General features: G+C 34.3%; 1 protein-coding gene across 1 annotated transcript in view; it reads right to left on the reverse strand.

The window, feature by feature from the left end:
- The window catches only part of TRDN (triadin), a 393952-nt gene that overhangs the window by 129775 nt on the left and 249180 nt on the right, over nt 1-14997 (reverse strand). Inside the window, exons 18-21 of the mRNA XM_058735145.1 lie at nt 13091-13123; nt 12944-12970; nt 10701-10727; nt 2374-2421 (exon numbers count right to left, since the gene is read on the reverse strand). Of these exons, the coding sequence (XP_058591128.1) occupies nt 2374-2421; nt 10701-10727; nt 12944-12970; nt 13091-13123 (135 nt within the window). The remainder of the gene's footprint in view (nt 1-2373; nt 2422-10700; nt 10728-12943; nt 12971-13090; nt 13124-14997) is intronic.

Consider the following 14997-nt stretch of genomic DNA (forward strand, 5'->3'; position numbering starts at 1 on the left):
GTGCCAATAGTTTATTTTCATAAAAAGATTAGTTCTTTTTTTTCATTTCACTCTAAGTCTAGCAATCAGGTGTACTTAACCCCAACCGAAATGTTTGGCCATACTATAAACTCAGGGACCATTTTTGGTTGAAGTTCCCAGTGAGTTAACAAAGTGATGGTTCAGTCCCAGTTAAGTACCTTTGTTCACTCCAATTTGACCTGATTGGACTCAAACTATGTGTGTTTGTATTTCTATCCTAAATATCCAGGCTCCAAGTAATTGAGAGTCTGTGCAGGGCTCAACCTCCAAGTAGTTGAATCTTTCCTTGTTTTTTTTAGTTTATTTTTTTATTTTTGTAAACATTTTTATTTATTTTTCAGACACAGAGAGAGAGCATGAGAGGAGGAAGGGAAGAGAGAGAGGGAGACACAGAATCCGAACCGGGGTCTAGGCTCTCAGCTGTCAGCAGAGAGCCTGACATGGGGCTCGAACCCATCACCTGTGAAATGATGACCTGAGCCGAAGTCAGGCACTTAACCGACTGAGCCACCCAGGTGCCTCAAATTTTCTCTTCTTAACTCTGTCTCCAGGCTGCCTTTCATAATGAGGAATTTCCTAAGGCTCTATATTTGAAATCTAATTCCAAATGAAACCCAAATATCGCTACTTGGACACCCCATTAGCCTCACTCTTGGCTACCAATTCTGAACTACAACTTTGCCTTGCTTTTGTTCTTGCTTTTAACACATATCCATATGCTGGTGTCATATTCACTTCCTGGACCCATGTACACTTGTACCCTTCCCTATATTAATGACTTTTCCTGAATCTATAGACCTTCAGCCTTTTCATGATACCATGGCATCATCCTTTCTGAAACAAGCAAGTATTACCCACATTCCACTTAATGCCAACAAGGAAAACTGATCTGAAAATAAGACACCACAAAAGAATGAGATACATTAAAGTGACTTCGATGATTTATGACTCTATCGCTTAGGACACATTGATACCGAGCTAAATTACTTCAATCACTTATCAAAAATAGCTTAGGTTATTAGAAAAAGATATAATTAGGAAACATTTTATTCCTATGTGTGGTAAATTTAGAATAATAAATAGACCTGTATTTAAGAGAAGGCATCCATTAATTTCAGTAACTCTAGCTTCTAATTATTACTTTACAAAAATTTATATCTTTTCTTAAAGATATTCTTTATCTAATTTTTGTCTTAGACATACATATGTATACTAATTTATACATTAATTTATATATATTAATTAAATATAGTAATTTATACTATGATTTATTAACTAATATATAAATTTATATTATATTAATTTATATCCATGTGTTCATTTATATTCATATATATAATATATATTTATATTCACATATATAATATTATACATATATAAATTACTTGGTATTGAGAATGTGGATATGTGTTATTTACATTTTATGTCTTCCTAGAGTGCTGATACATATTCTCTTTATAAAGCATATGCAATAGAGAGTTTTTTAGGAGTAAAAGGTGATGTTGTTTTAGGGAAGTATGTGTGAAATGGTATGTGTGTAGGTTTGTGTGTGTGCGTGTGTATGTGAGGGTATGTTAAGTATAAGGTTGTTAAATTGTCTCTTGAGATACTTCTGAAAACATTGGATATATTGCTGACTTCACTTCTATTTGTAAAGAAGAATCACAAATTGTAGAATTGTTCCAGATTATTTTGAATAGGGAATATGTAAAACTTTTCATCATGATGATTACTTTTAATGTATATTATTGTTTTAAACATGTTATTTAAATGTCTCCTAAAAGGCATCAAAATTCATATATGTAGGCCTCTGATTAGATATGACAAGAGAAATAACTTTGAAAACTTAAATTCCTACCTTCCCAATATTTTTTGAGCAAAATATCCCCAAGTGAGCATTTCAATTTAATATTTTCTAATTTAATATTATGCAAGCACAAAGTGAACATTGTTCACATAAGCTCTACTAGTCCATATTTCATTTGTTCAAGCCCTGTCTTCCTAAGGCAGTATATTGAACCTGAACACTCTCCAGATGATTGGGATCCTGTTCAGCTTGAATAGCAGCATTTCTTCAATTTTTTGAAAACTAACTTGCAAGTGGACTATAATTACTCATTTTAGTTTATGACCTTAAAGAAGTGAAAGCATTGGCACTAGAACACTGAACACAAAAGCCTTGTTAACATGGATACCATAAATCTTATGCAAAGTGGGTTTGTTTCTGTGTCAATGAAATAGCAAAATCAATAAATTAGACCTCTTTTATAAGCACCAAACAATACATTAAGTTAGGAACCTTAGCAGAAATAAGCTATAGCCATGACTTCTTTTTCTTCAAGCTGCATTTACCTTTTTTAGTTGAGGCAGCACCAGCCTCTTCTTTGGCTCGTTCAGTTTCTGCAAATTCAGATATTAAAGAATGAGAAATGGATATCAGAGATGCCAGGTCGATATCTTATGGTATTGTAAGTCAGACAAGACTAAAAGTGCCCAAAAGATAAAATATGTGTGGCGCCTGAGAGCAAAGCAAGCAGCAAAGAAGAGCCACTCTATAAAGTACTTACATATTTTTAAAGTAATGAACTCTCTTATCTCTCCCACATACTGCTCTGCGGTATTAAATTTTAATGCCTATGTAAGTAGTGGCCATAAAACAAGGTGGCTTATTTCACAAAATACACTGGAATACTAATTAGTTTATATTCAAATGTAAAATGATGTATGAGTTGTGTGGAAGAGGACTTTTTCGCTTAGCCTTTAATTATGGGGATGGCAAGCAGTATTTGATCTCCATCAATTAGCTCTATATTATAAAAGATTAGCTGTAATATTATGGAAAATTCCATTTGAATATTGCTTGGAGAGAGAGAAAATTTTTTAAAGGCCAAAGTGGCCTCTTGTGATTTCTCATGTAGTTTATCTGGTGTGGAATATAAGAGAGCTGTCTGGAAGACATAATCTGAAATGCTGGTCCTAGTACAAAATTTTGGATCTCGAATCATAGCTAATTGAAAGAACTTTCTCCAGTCTATAGGAAAATAACAAAAATAACAATGAACTGGTGAATATTTACAAATCTTTATTTACTCATTTTACTGACTCTTTATTTTTTGATGTTGTTCTCCTTGGCCACCTGTATTTTATGTTTATGTTTACTTTTATTTTCATTAGTATGTGTACGTATCCCCCTCACTCATATGCACTCAGCAGCTGAGCTCTAGGAACAACCACGCAACAGGACTCTTCATGCCCCCTCTCCCTCCATCCTTATGCCATAGATCTTGGGCTGTGAGAAAGATCAGATGTCAGAAGAGGCCTTCACATCACGTTCAGGCCTTAATTCTACCATATTAGATATCATGAGCTTTACAATTTGAGCCTATGCAAGAAGTCATGTAAATAACCTCTTCCAGGCTTTCTTAAGACCCTGAGCTCCAGGACTATGCAGACCCCTGGCTGTTGTACACCTTCCAGATAAAGACTTTACACTAGTGGTTCTCAAACTTCAGCATGCATCTGAGTCACGCCGTGGGCTGTTAAAACGCAGACACAGCCTGGATGGTTTGTGATTCAATGAGTCTAGGGCATGTCCTGAGAATTTACATTTCTAATCATTTCCCAGGTGATGCTTATGCCTTTGGTCCAGACCATAGTTTGGAAACTGATTACCAAATATCCCCTAAGAGACCATCAAGCTGAATCCTTCTGTGATCCCCATTTGTGTTTACCTCAGTTACCACCATGAACCTAGGCTTCCGGCAGAAAACAGAGTTCACATTTCTCCTAAAAACAGATCCTTACCAAAGTCCTTCCAGCTCTCCACTACAGTATATGCACCAGTATCCTCAGCCTCTATTCAGAGCATGAGCTTTGCTGTCTTCTTTTAACCGCCCCCTAGCTCCCTAAGGCCTCTGCAACTCTGCAAGCAGTCTTCTAAACTGGAGAATGTTTGTTTTCCCAACCCTTACATACCAAAGTGTCTATTATTTCTCAATGGTTGTTATCTCCTGGCTTTCTGTAAATCTCATTTCCTTTGAAGTGTACACTATCAGTTTGTACCTGGCTTGATCCCTCCTCTTATTATCATTATTAACCTTATACTCTAGCACCATCCCTCATTGAGTATTTTTGCACAGAGTTGTCTTCCTCTACTATTGTGAGATTTCATTAAGAACCCCTCTCAATCACGGTTGAGCATTAGAATAAGTTGGGGGCTATTACAAGTCCATGGGTGTCAGATGTAGTAGGTCTATGGTGAGCTATAGAGTTTTGAAAGCTTTGAGATTCTGAGTTAATGAATCTGAAAGGAGCCCTGGGTATTCATATATTTGGAAGCTTTCCAAGGTACTCTAATATTTAACTAGGATTGGGAGTCATACACACAGTTCATATGTATGCTTGATTTCTCATTTCCTTGACCTCTTCACTTAAAACAAGATTCCTGCCAACTACCAACATACTCTTGGACTTTGCTTCCAAAACTTTGATCCCCCAAATCCTATTCTCTGGCACCATTCTTCATTTTACAGCTCACTTACTCAAGAATCTTTTCCAAATAAGGGCACCTGGGTGGCTCAGTCAGTGAAGCATCCGAATTCAGCTCAGGTCATGATCTGGCAGTTCATAAGTTCAAGCCTTGAATCAGGCTCTGTGCTAACAGCTCAGAGCCTGGAGCCTGCTTCAGATTCTGTGTCTCCTTCTCTCTCTGCCTCTCCCCTGTTCACACTCTGTCGCTCTCTCTCAAAAATAAACATTAAAAAATTTTTTAAAAAGAACCTTTTCCAAATAGTATCTGACTCCATCAATACTTTGTTCTTTTGACCTTACCCCTTTTTCACTGCTCCTGCTCATTAGTCTTATCAATATTTAAATGAGCCATGGTTAAATCATTCACTTAGTGATCTGCTTTTACAGTTGTCAGTAGTTTCTCAGGCTGCTTTTAAACTGTTCAGTGGCTAAAAACACCAGAAATTTATTCTTTCAAAGTTCTGGAGGCAAGAAGTCCAAAATTAAGGTGCTGTCAGGGCCATACTCTGAAGCTATCTTGGAACTCTCATAGAAAGAATCTTTCCTTGCCTCTTGCTAGCTTCTGGTGGTCCTTGGCATTTACTGATTTATAGCTGCCTCACCCCAATTCCTCCTTTTCTGTTCATATGATTTTCCTCCCTCTGTATGAATTTGTGCATCTCCAAATCTTCCTCTCCTTCTAAAGACACCAGTCATTGGATTCAGGGCCCACTCTAATCCATATGACCTCATCCTAACTTGATTCAATCACACTCATAGGTACCAACTTAGGACTTTAGGATATCCTTTGCAGTGACACAATTCAGCCCATGACACCCTCAAAACACAAAACTACTTTATGTCTGCCACCTGAGCAGCCATCCAAACTTGAGGAAGGCCCTCCTCCTGCTTCAGGTCTCACTTGAGTTGTCACATTTCAGTAGTTAAGGGGAGTGTTCAGCACTGATCAGCAATACTAGCACAGACCTACAGAAATTGTTTTCCCATTCTAGACAACTGGTTCGTGCCTTCTCTCCCCTCATCAAACTTCCAATATCCTGCAGTGTAGAGGCAAGCTGCTGTTGAGAAATTCAGGGAGAAAATAAAAGCAGACTACACTACCTCCTGTTTTCACCACCTCACCAGCACATACCTGCACCATTTGTTTTCTTTTCAATCCCAAAGGATGGCGGGTCCCCACCCCAATTTAATACCAGTCCATCCTGCCTCCCTTCTCCTTCTGCCAAGTCAAGGTCTTTTTCTTGCAAATATTGCTTCTATCTGCTACCTCATCAGTTTTCCACCTCAGTGACACTTTCACATCAGTTCAGAAACATAATATGTCACTCTTTATAACTGCAGACAACCACATCCTTCACTTCTATACACCTCCCACCTCAGCTGCCTCCTCTCTCTGTGGTCCATCACAGCCTCCAGGGAGTTGTGACAGTGTCACCAATTCTGTTTTCTCACTCTGTTTTTTTAAAACCTGACTAATTATGAAAAATATTATATAAATGAAAGACACAAAAGCATATAACATATGTGCGCACTTTAATGAATGGTAATAAAAAATGCATACCTTTGTAACATCCAGCAAGCTTAAGAAATAAAATATCACCAAAGCTTTTGAAACATCTTACTCATTCCACTACCTCATGCTTTTTCTTTCATCTCAGAATTATTATTGTCCTAAATTTTATATTAATCATTTTCTTATTTTTTAACACAGTTGTTTATTACATGTACTTATCTCTAAACAAAGACAAGACCATTTTTCATAGATTGAACTATATTATTTAGTGAGATAACTTTATAAATATTGATTTATATTGTTTAATTCTTGTAATTTGCTTCTTTCAAAACATCATGTTGAGTTGCAGTGTTAAAATAGTCACATACAGAGGCTCTTAGACTGGGGTAGCTTTAGCGATTTTGGTGGCTTATAGAAACAAACCAAAGCCAGAGTCTTCTAGATTTTTCTGGAATCTGAGAAACTAAAACTCAAGAGCAATTATCATGACATCCAAATAACTAAACCTTCCCAAACAAGGCAAACATTTAAGTTACAGCCAATTAAATCACTTCTTTGCTTTGCTTCTGTGTATTCTTAAACCTCTGCCCTAGATCCTGCCTATGGAGTACGCTTAACTAGTTTTCATTTTTGGTACTGCTTCAGAATCGTTGTTTAACTTTTTATGGAAGCCATGTTGACATGAGTAGCTGTGGCTGATTAATTTTAATTGCTGTACAGTATTCCACTATATGTACATTCTAACAATTATATATTCATCCTTCTGCCAATGGACATTAGGTCATGTCTGATTTTTGTGCTGTTATAAATAATCCTGCTTTAAACATTCCCACACATGTCTCCTGGTGCAATGTTGAAGAATTTTCTTAGAAGTGAAATCATTAGTTCATAGCATTTTCTTATGTTTAATTTTTCCAGATAAATGCCACAATGTTCCCCCAAATTTTACATTCATACCAACAGTGTATGGTGAGTTTCCATTGCTTCATATGATTACCATTCCCAGAATAATAATTTTCCTCTTTTTTGGTCAATCTGGCACATGTCCAATAGTATCCCATTGTGCTTCTAATTAAAATTCCATTATACTAAGAGACTAAACATCTTTTGATATGCTTATAAAACATTTGTGGGCTTTTTTTGATGCTTACTTGTATCTTTTTACCCATTTTTTTTCTGTCCACTGTTCTATAAATGTCTTGTATTCATTTTTAGAGTTATTTAATTTTTGCTACTCACTTCTTGTTACTTATGTGTGCTACAAATATCGTTTCCAAGTGTGTAGCTTGTATTTTGTTAGTATTGTATTAGTCCTATTTTGAATTTATTCAGTCAGCCTTGTCTGTAATTTGAGTTGTGATATTATAATTTATTATCAAAATTGAGCAAGTGAAAGGAAGTGCTAATAATAATTATTCATATGAATATGAATATGAAGACTGTCTTCACCAATTGACATACATGGTCATACATGTCATGCAGTCTGTGTTCTAGACACACCTTATTGACATCAGAGCTATTATTCAGGTCCATAGATATTTTCCCCCAGTAACTTCCATTACAGAGTATGTAACTGATTCCCAAAAGCCATGCCACTTTTCTAACTAATGTAAATTGTCCCCAAGTACTCTTCTAATAGTATACACCTAATGGATTCAAAAGGGACTTTTCCCCCCCTTTTTAAAAAGCAATTTCTACACCCAATGTGGAGCTCAAACTCACACCCCCAAAGTCAAAAGTCACATGCTCCACTGACTGAGCCAGTCAGGTGTCCCAAAGGAACTTTACTTTTAAATTCTGTGTATTGGTTTCTCCTGAAGAATCTTGGCATGTATTAGTAGATCAAGCGATAATCATCAGACTCACACATTTAGGTATTGAAGTGTAGTTAAGGTAATAAACACAGTTAGGCTTGGTGGCTGAGCATACACAAGTCAAATGCAGTACTAAGATCAAAGGAAGGAAAATGCATGACTATTGACATTTCAATTAAAATTATTTAAAAAAAAATTAAAAATGACTGGACTTTGGAGCCTTTTTTGCTCAAAATTCAGATTGACCAGAGGCTGGAAGAACATGCACACAGAATACATGATCAGAGCCCTGTGGTCCTTGATACGAAGAAGGAAGTAATATACAGATGTGTTTCCAAGGTCTTGAGGCACACTGGTCACTGAAGTGTTCTTGGAGGGAAAAAAAGGATATGATGTGGTCAAATATAGTTGCTAAGCATTGTGTACTGCATTCCCTCTTGAAGATTCACCAAGGAGAACATTAAAGACGTGAAATGACCCAGGGCTTAAAAATCTACTTATTTGGATCTTTTCCTGTTTGGAAATGGTTAATCATATTGTCAACTCCTATGTTGCTATCCAGCATGTGGGAAAGCAGCTACAATGGACTGTAGAGAAGGGAATTGGGTGTGTTGAAGCATTTTTGTATGTCCTATAATAAAAGAATTTGTGTTGACTTGCAGAAATTGTAAATCTAGGTTTGGCATGCCTGCTAAGTCCAAGACAGTCTTCTTCTACCCACATAACCCCTGACACATAACTTTATATAGAGAGGTATTAAGTGCCCCTCCATAGTACTACCTTCTAGAATTTGAAATATTTTGTTTCCTTCAAGTTCATGGTACAATGACGACCTCCAACATGAACTAAGAGAGCTCCTGAGTTTGTCTGTGTCCTCCAGTATTTTTCCTACAGTGATTTTGATTTCCTCCGGCACCTAGAACAAATAGTTCCACACCACAAATTCAACCAACATTCTAGTTATTTCCTGGAATGAAGTGTTAATGACCAACTACCTTTTATTTTTCGATGGACTTGCACTAACCCTGTCAATCTCACCTCTCCTTTTTAATTCAACACCAAGCAATTTTATCACATAAATATTTAATTTATGTTAATTAAACTATACATCTCACTCTCATTTGCTCTCATAACTTAGGATACTATAAATCATATCCCAAATGTTTAGGTTATATACAAAAACCTATGTGCACCATATTATATGAGGAATTTTCAAGAGTATTTGTAATGAAGAGCAATCTTTACCTTAGGCAATAAAGTTATTGCCTACAATAAAGTAATGGCCTACTGTGCATAGCAGATGTGTAAAAATTCTGTTGTATGGTTTCAAGACCGAAAAGCAACTCTTACTTGAATAAATGGATGGTCACACTGTTAGTAGAGAATTTAAGCAATTTATGAATTATCTGTAATTAATTTTTGTATTGAGCGATAATGCCCATGTCAAGTCTAAATTTTTCAACTGTATGAAGAGTTGAGTATTAATTCTTTTGAAACTTTTATATTGGGTCTAAGATGATTTAGCAACTTAATTTGCTAATTTCCTGCAAAAGATGCTGATCTCTTCAAAACTTGATTGGATAGTGTGCCTCATAGATAGCAGAACTTAACAGGGCTGTTTTATTGCAAATCAACATTTTTATCTATATGTCACATTTTTCTGGGAAGAAAATGTTCATTTTTAGCATAGTCTTCAATCTAACATTCTCTACCAGTGCTGCAAAATTATCAGTTTTGTTTTACATATTTTCTTGATTATGCATTTCTACAGACTAAGTATTAGCATGCTGAAGATTCCATAATACAGAGTTCCAATCAGCTTTACATTCAACTAAAAATTTTCATGAAAATATAAATAGAATTTTAGGTTCATGTTACACCTCTCAATCAAAGTCTGTAATGTCTATATAAACACTTCCAACTGTAATTTTTTAAAAGACATGCCCACCAAGTTACTCTCCATTATATTTCTAATTTTTCTCTGATATATCCACCAATGAAATACTTTATCTCAAATAAAACATGAATTTGTTTTATATATTAATACCATACCTATGCAGCTCCAAACCAAATGAAAAATATAATTATATTTATATCATGCAAAGAACTTAAGTTTGACAGTAAGTCTTGTATATCAATCTTAGAGAAGTTAAAGTATATTTTTTCTGAAATCAAATATATGTCCTTATGCCTAAAATAACTTTCATTAATGACAATCTGTTAAGTACTTCATACAATTGAGAAAAACCATCAAAGACACCAGCATTTGTCCCTAAGCATGGAGTGAAAGCTACTATTGATGCAAATGTCATGGTATATTATAGTTATCTGTTAATATTCATAATCTGAAGATATAAACCCTAAAAGGAAATTATGATTTTATAAGAGCAATAGTTAAAGTTGTTGGAGGCTTCATTTCATTCAAGACACAATGTCTTTCACTGGTAGACAAATTATGTTGCCTGTTGGTTTGATCAAGTGATTAATTGTTAGGAAAATTAAGTCTGATGTGTTTAAGAAACTGAAGAGATCACTTATTCTGCAAAATAAGAAACAAAAATTATGAACCACTCAAAAAGGAGTTCTGATCTGGACAAATTAACATTTACAAATGAAAATAAATTTTAAGAAGAATAAATTCACAGAAAAGGGAAGTTTGAATAATTATGTATATTATTTCAGCACAACAAATATTAAAATCAAGAAACATTTGGTAAGCCAGCTTCAAAAATTAGCATTAGCATTGTCTATAAGCAGAAAACTTAAATTAGTAAGCTGGTGAAATATGCTCTTTCTGTTATTTTAAGTTTTATTCAACATACTTGCTTTTATTTGCTTTTCACTTGGAGCTGTTAAAGACAAGAAATAATAAAATCTAAATTAATTACAAGTCCACTGTCTCTAACATAGTTTTAAGGTTATTTAAATTTTTTAAAAGACTATAACCTTGGAAACTAAGGAAATACAGGTCTGAAAAGGAGAAAATTCAACACTGTTCCATTTTCTTTTATATATTATAAATAGATGCCATGAACATAGATATTTTTTATACTTACATATCTTCTCCCAACACAGAATGTTCACTCACAACTTATTCATTTTGTTTTGCATTTTAAATTAGCTAAGAATCTGATTGTTTTTATATACAAGTCAATGCATTTTACTTCAAGTGATATGAAAAGAACATAGTGAATTGATAAATTATCCAATGGTTTCAATTTTTAAAATACAGCTAATTACTGCAAAGCTGCTACACTGTAATCATACCCTGAAATGAACAGATAATGATTTCAAGCAATTTAAGTTACTGTATTTGGTCAAGTTTAATGTTAGACAATAATGGTTAGCTATTAAAACTCTTGAAACTCATTACACCCATAGTCATTCTCTGTTTCTCCAGGTTTATATTTTATATATTTACATGATATATACTTTTTTTTAGTTTTCTGCATATGTGCATAAATAAGAATATGTGTTATGGCCTACTTGGGGAAATGTTAATACTCTGTTCTCTGTAAGGTAAACAAAACAATTCCTTCCCAAAGGATAAGTAATATCGACATTAATGTGAAATGGTGAAGTATGTGATCATTTCATCTTGGAAATTATTTAAACCTCATTCCCATTTAATTTTTTAATGTGATAATTCTATTTGGTGTTGCTCATTTCATGCAATAAACCATTATCAAGTGCCTACTGTGTGCCTGGCATTAAAATAAGCACTCTAATTTCTGACCATATATTAAGTGCTATTATAAAGGAAAGGGGATGATGCTATGGAAACTAGTTGGAGGAAGAACTAAATGGATTTGGGTTGTCTGAGGAAGTTTTACAAACTTAGAAGAATAAGAAGTATAGCTTTGAACCTGGGTTTTCTGTGGTCTGTGTTACAGGGTAGTAAATAGTTGAGCTATATTTGTATGGGTATTTATATAGCACTGAATACATGCAATTTCCATTCAAATACAATAAAATGGGAGGAGAAAATAATGCACATTATATGAATCTATGGCCACACGCGCACACACACACACACACACACACACACACGAAAACTCAATGAAGTTCCTTGAGTAGAAATTTGAAGGCAAAACCAAAAGGTAATATTTTAAAATTAAGTCAATAAAATAAGTTTAGAAACTTGCATTTATTTTCCTTTGAAATAACTAATTGGCAGGCTAAATGCTAGAAACTTTTAAGAAAACCATTGGTATTCATACTTACTGCATTTTTAGAATTGTTTGTATATGTGTTTTATTGATTGTCTGATTCTCAATTCAATTTTCCCCCATTAGAATGTAAATATATTGAGGGCAAAATCTACCTCTACTTTTATTGCAGCTCCCCTGAGTACTCAAGAAATGTCATTAAGTAACATTTTGAATAGGGAGAGAGTAATTGCTGGAATTGAATATTCCGTATTTTACAGGTAAAGCAATATTGGATGCACTTTTTTTTTTTTTTTTTTAAATTTATTTTTGGGACAGAGAGAGACAGAGCATGAACGGGGGAGGGGCAGAGAGAGAGGGAGACACAGAATCGGAAACAGGCTCCAGGCTCCGAGCTGTCAGCACAGAGCCCGACGCGGGGCTCGAACTCACGGACCGCGAGATTGTGACCTGGCTGAAGTCGGCCGCTTAACCGACTGCGCCACCCAGGCGCCCCTGGATGCACTTATAGAAAGTGGTTTTTCTCTTGTTTTGTATTGGGGTTTTTTGGGGGGCTTTTTTTTGTTGTTGTTTTTTACACTAAACACTGCTCTGAAAAATTCACTGGGGAACTTAGGAAGCTACAGATGCTGATTCAGTCAGTCCAGGAAGGAGCTGGAGATATTGCATTGCTAACAACCTGGTGTTGCTGGCTCACAGACATATATTGGGTAGCAAGAGTGTAACAAATTATTTGGCTTTAATTTTCAAAAACTTCATTGGTGCTAACTCTGTGTCAAGAACTTGCAAAGACTATGGGATGGAAGGATTTCCTACCCTTTCTTGTCATAAGGCTCCAACATTAATAAACATTGCATATAGGGTAGAAAGAACCCAGCAACATCAGACTAACTCACCTGAATGTTCCTTCTTTGATGACTTTGCTGTGTCAAAGAAAAGAAACAAAAAAGTCAAAATTCCAAGCCATTCTATGGCAATTCAATATTCAATTGCAAATTAAGTAACAATATGAAAGTAAGATAAAGGAATTTAAAAACAGTTACCTGGTTCCACATGTTTTTCTTTCTTTTCCTGTTCTGAAAGGAACAATATTATCATTGTTATTATTATTACCATCATTATTATTATTCCAATTTTATATGTCATAATTTAATTGCTTTAACACAAAGAAACATGTATGTGCTAATGCTGGGCTCAACAACTGATAATTGCTATGAAAAGACTAAGACTGTATATTTAAATCTTTCCTCTCTTTCCTTCACTGAGTTCCTGCACAGAACAGCATAAAAAAATTCTATATAAGAGCAATTCTTCATGATTAATAAAGCAAAGAAAATTAAATAGGGTCCATAAAGGATGGAAAATAATTAATTTCCTACTGTATTAGATCAACATCAAATAAATTTGGGATAAAAAAAAGCACAAAGGATAATTATTGCAGCTGTTTTAAAATAATTTTCAGATAAAGATGGACAGATTCCATATGGACTTCCTCTTCGAAGGTGAAATCTTCTTATATTGAAAAGGTATTTGTTTAGTTAAGTCAAAGACTTTGCTGAGAACACCAAAATAGACTGAATTTTCAGTGGAAAGCAAAACACACTCCCCTTGTTTTTAGGACAAATGCTCCATATAGGGTCCTTTTTAGATAGTGTTTCTTTTTAAGAATCCACTCTTGTCAATATTGTGTGAGGCAAAGTGTTATTCTAGCCTCAAGAGTAAGATGGCATTTCTATTATAATAAGCACTAACTTTATATAAAGTGCAAGTACTAATTTTATAGGGAGTGTTATTATCTGCAATCCTTTTTTTCCCCTTGACAAGGTTGTCAAATTAATTTAAAAGAAGATCTTCAAGACATGTTTTAACATAGGTATATTATTATCGGATTTTTTAAAGAGAAGGTATGTGAAGATTTCTTAAGTTTCATTCAATGAATACATTTTGGAGACTGGAAGATGTTTACGTTGAAAGAATTCTAAAAACTGTATTTCAGAAACATAGAGTGCCATCAAATCTCTCTGGTCATCTCATGAGCTTCTCAAGTGTATAATTTGTTTATCAAGAGTGTAGTCATGTTAAGTATAAAGAGCAATTTACCCACTCACAAGGTTGCATCCAGGCAGTAAAACAAATAAAACAAATGACTTGACCAAGTGTTACAAGTCAAAAAGCAGACACTTAGGTGATTTAGCTAAAATTAAAGACAGTAAGAACATTCCCAAAAGTTGTTTGAAAAACATGGAGTAATTAAATATGTTGCTTAATTTACTGTGGGAACCGGAGCACCAATCATGTAACATTTCTAATAAATTTGCAAAGTGATGACCATCAAAAACATAGTGGGAGTAATCTGGGTATGCATCAAAATTCAATCCCGGCGATATGTGAAATTTCAAAGTAAAACAAGGGGGCCTTCCAATCAACATCAGAAAGCCATCATACAAGCAAAAAATACCTGTGCTAATTTGGAACAACATGAGGAAAAATGCTGTTGAGAGCACTTATATAGGATAATTCAGGATGTAATTATTGAATTATTTTTAATAAATATAAATTTATAAAACTGCCAAATCATATCTATGATTGATTTTTTTTTACTTTTTATTTTGAAAAAATTATAGATCATGAGAATTTTCAAAACTATGTATAGGAAGGCTCCATGTACTCTTCACTGTTTCCCTATCATGATTTTTTTTAACTAAAGAAAAAACTTCTTAATTGTGACAACTAGAAAAGTAAAAGCAAAATAAGAATATAGGGTTAGAGATGTGTAATTGAATAAAACAATCTTAAAGACAAAAAAATGAAATCAAACAAATTAAAAGATACAACATTAACAACAATAAAAGCCAAGTCTAGATGATAAACCAGAACAAATAAGTTAATTTAGAAATAATTAATAGTTGTTTAGAGGAAAATTCGTTTTCTTTTTCTTATTACTGCCCAA

Source organism: Neofelis nebulosa, chromosome 6, assembly GCF_028018385.1.
Source record: "Neofelis nebulosa isolate mNeoNeb1 chromosome 6, mNeoNeb1.pri, whole genome shotgun sequence".
Classification (NCBI taxonomy): Eukaryota; Metazoa; Chordata; class Mammalia; order Carnivora; family Felidae; genus Neofelis; species Neofelis nebulosa.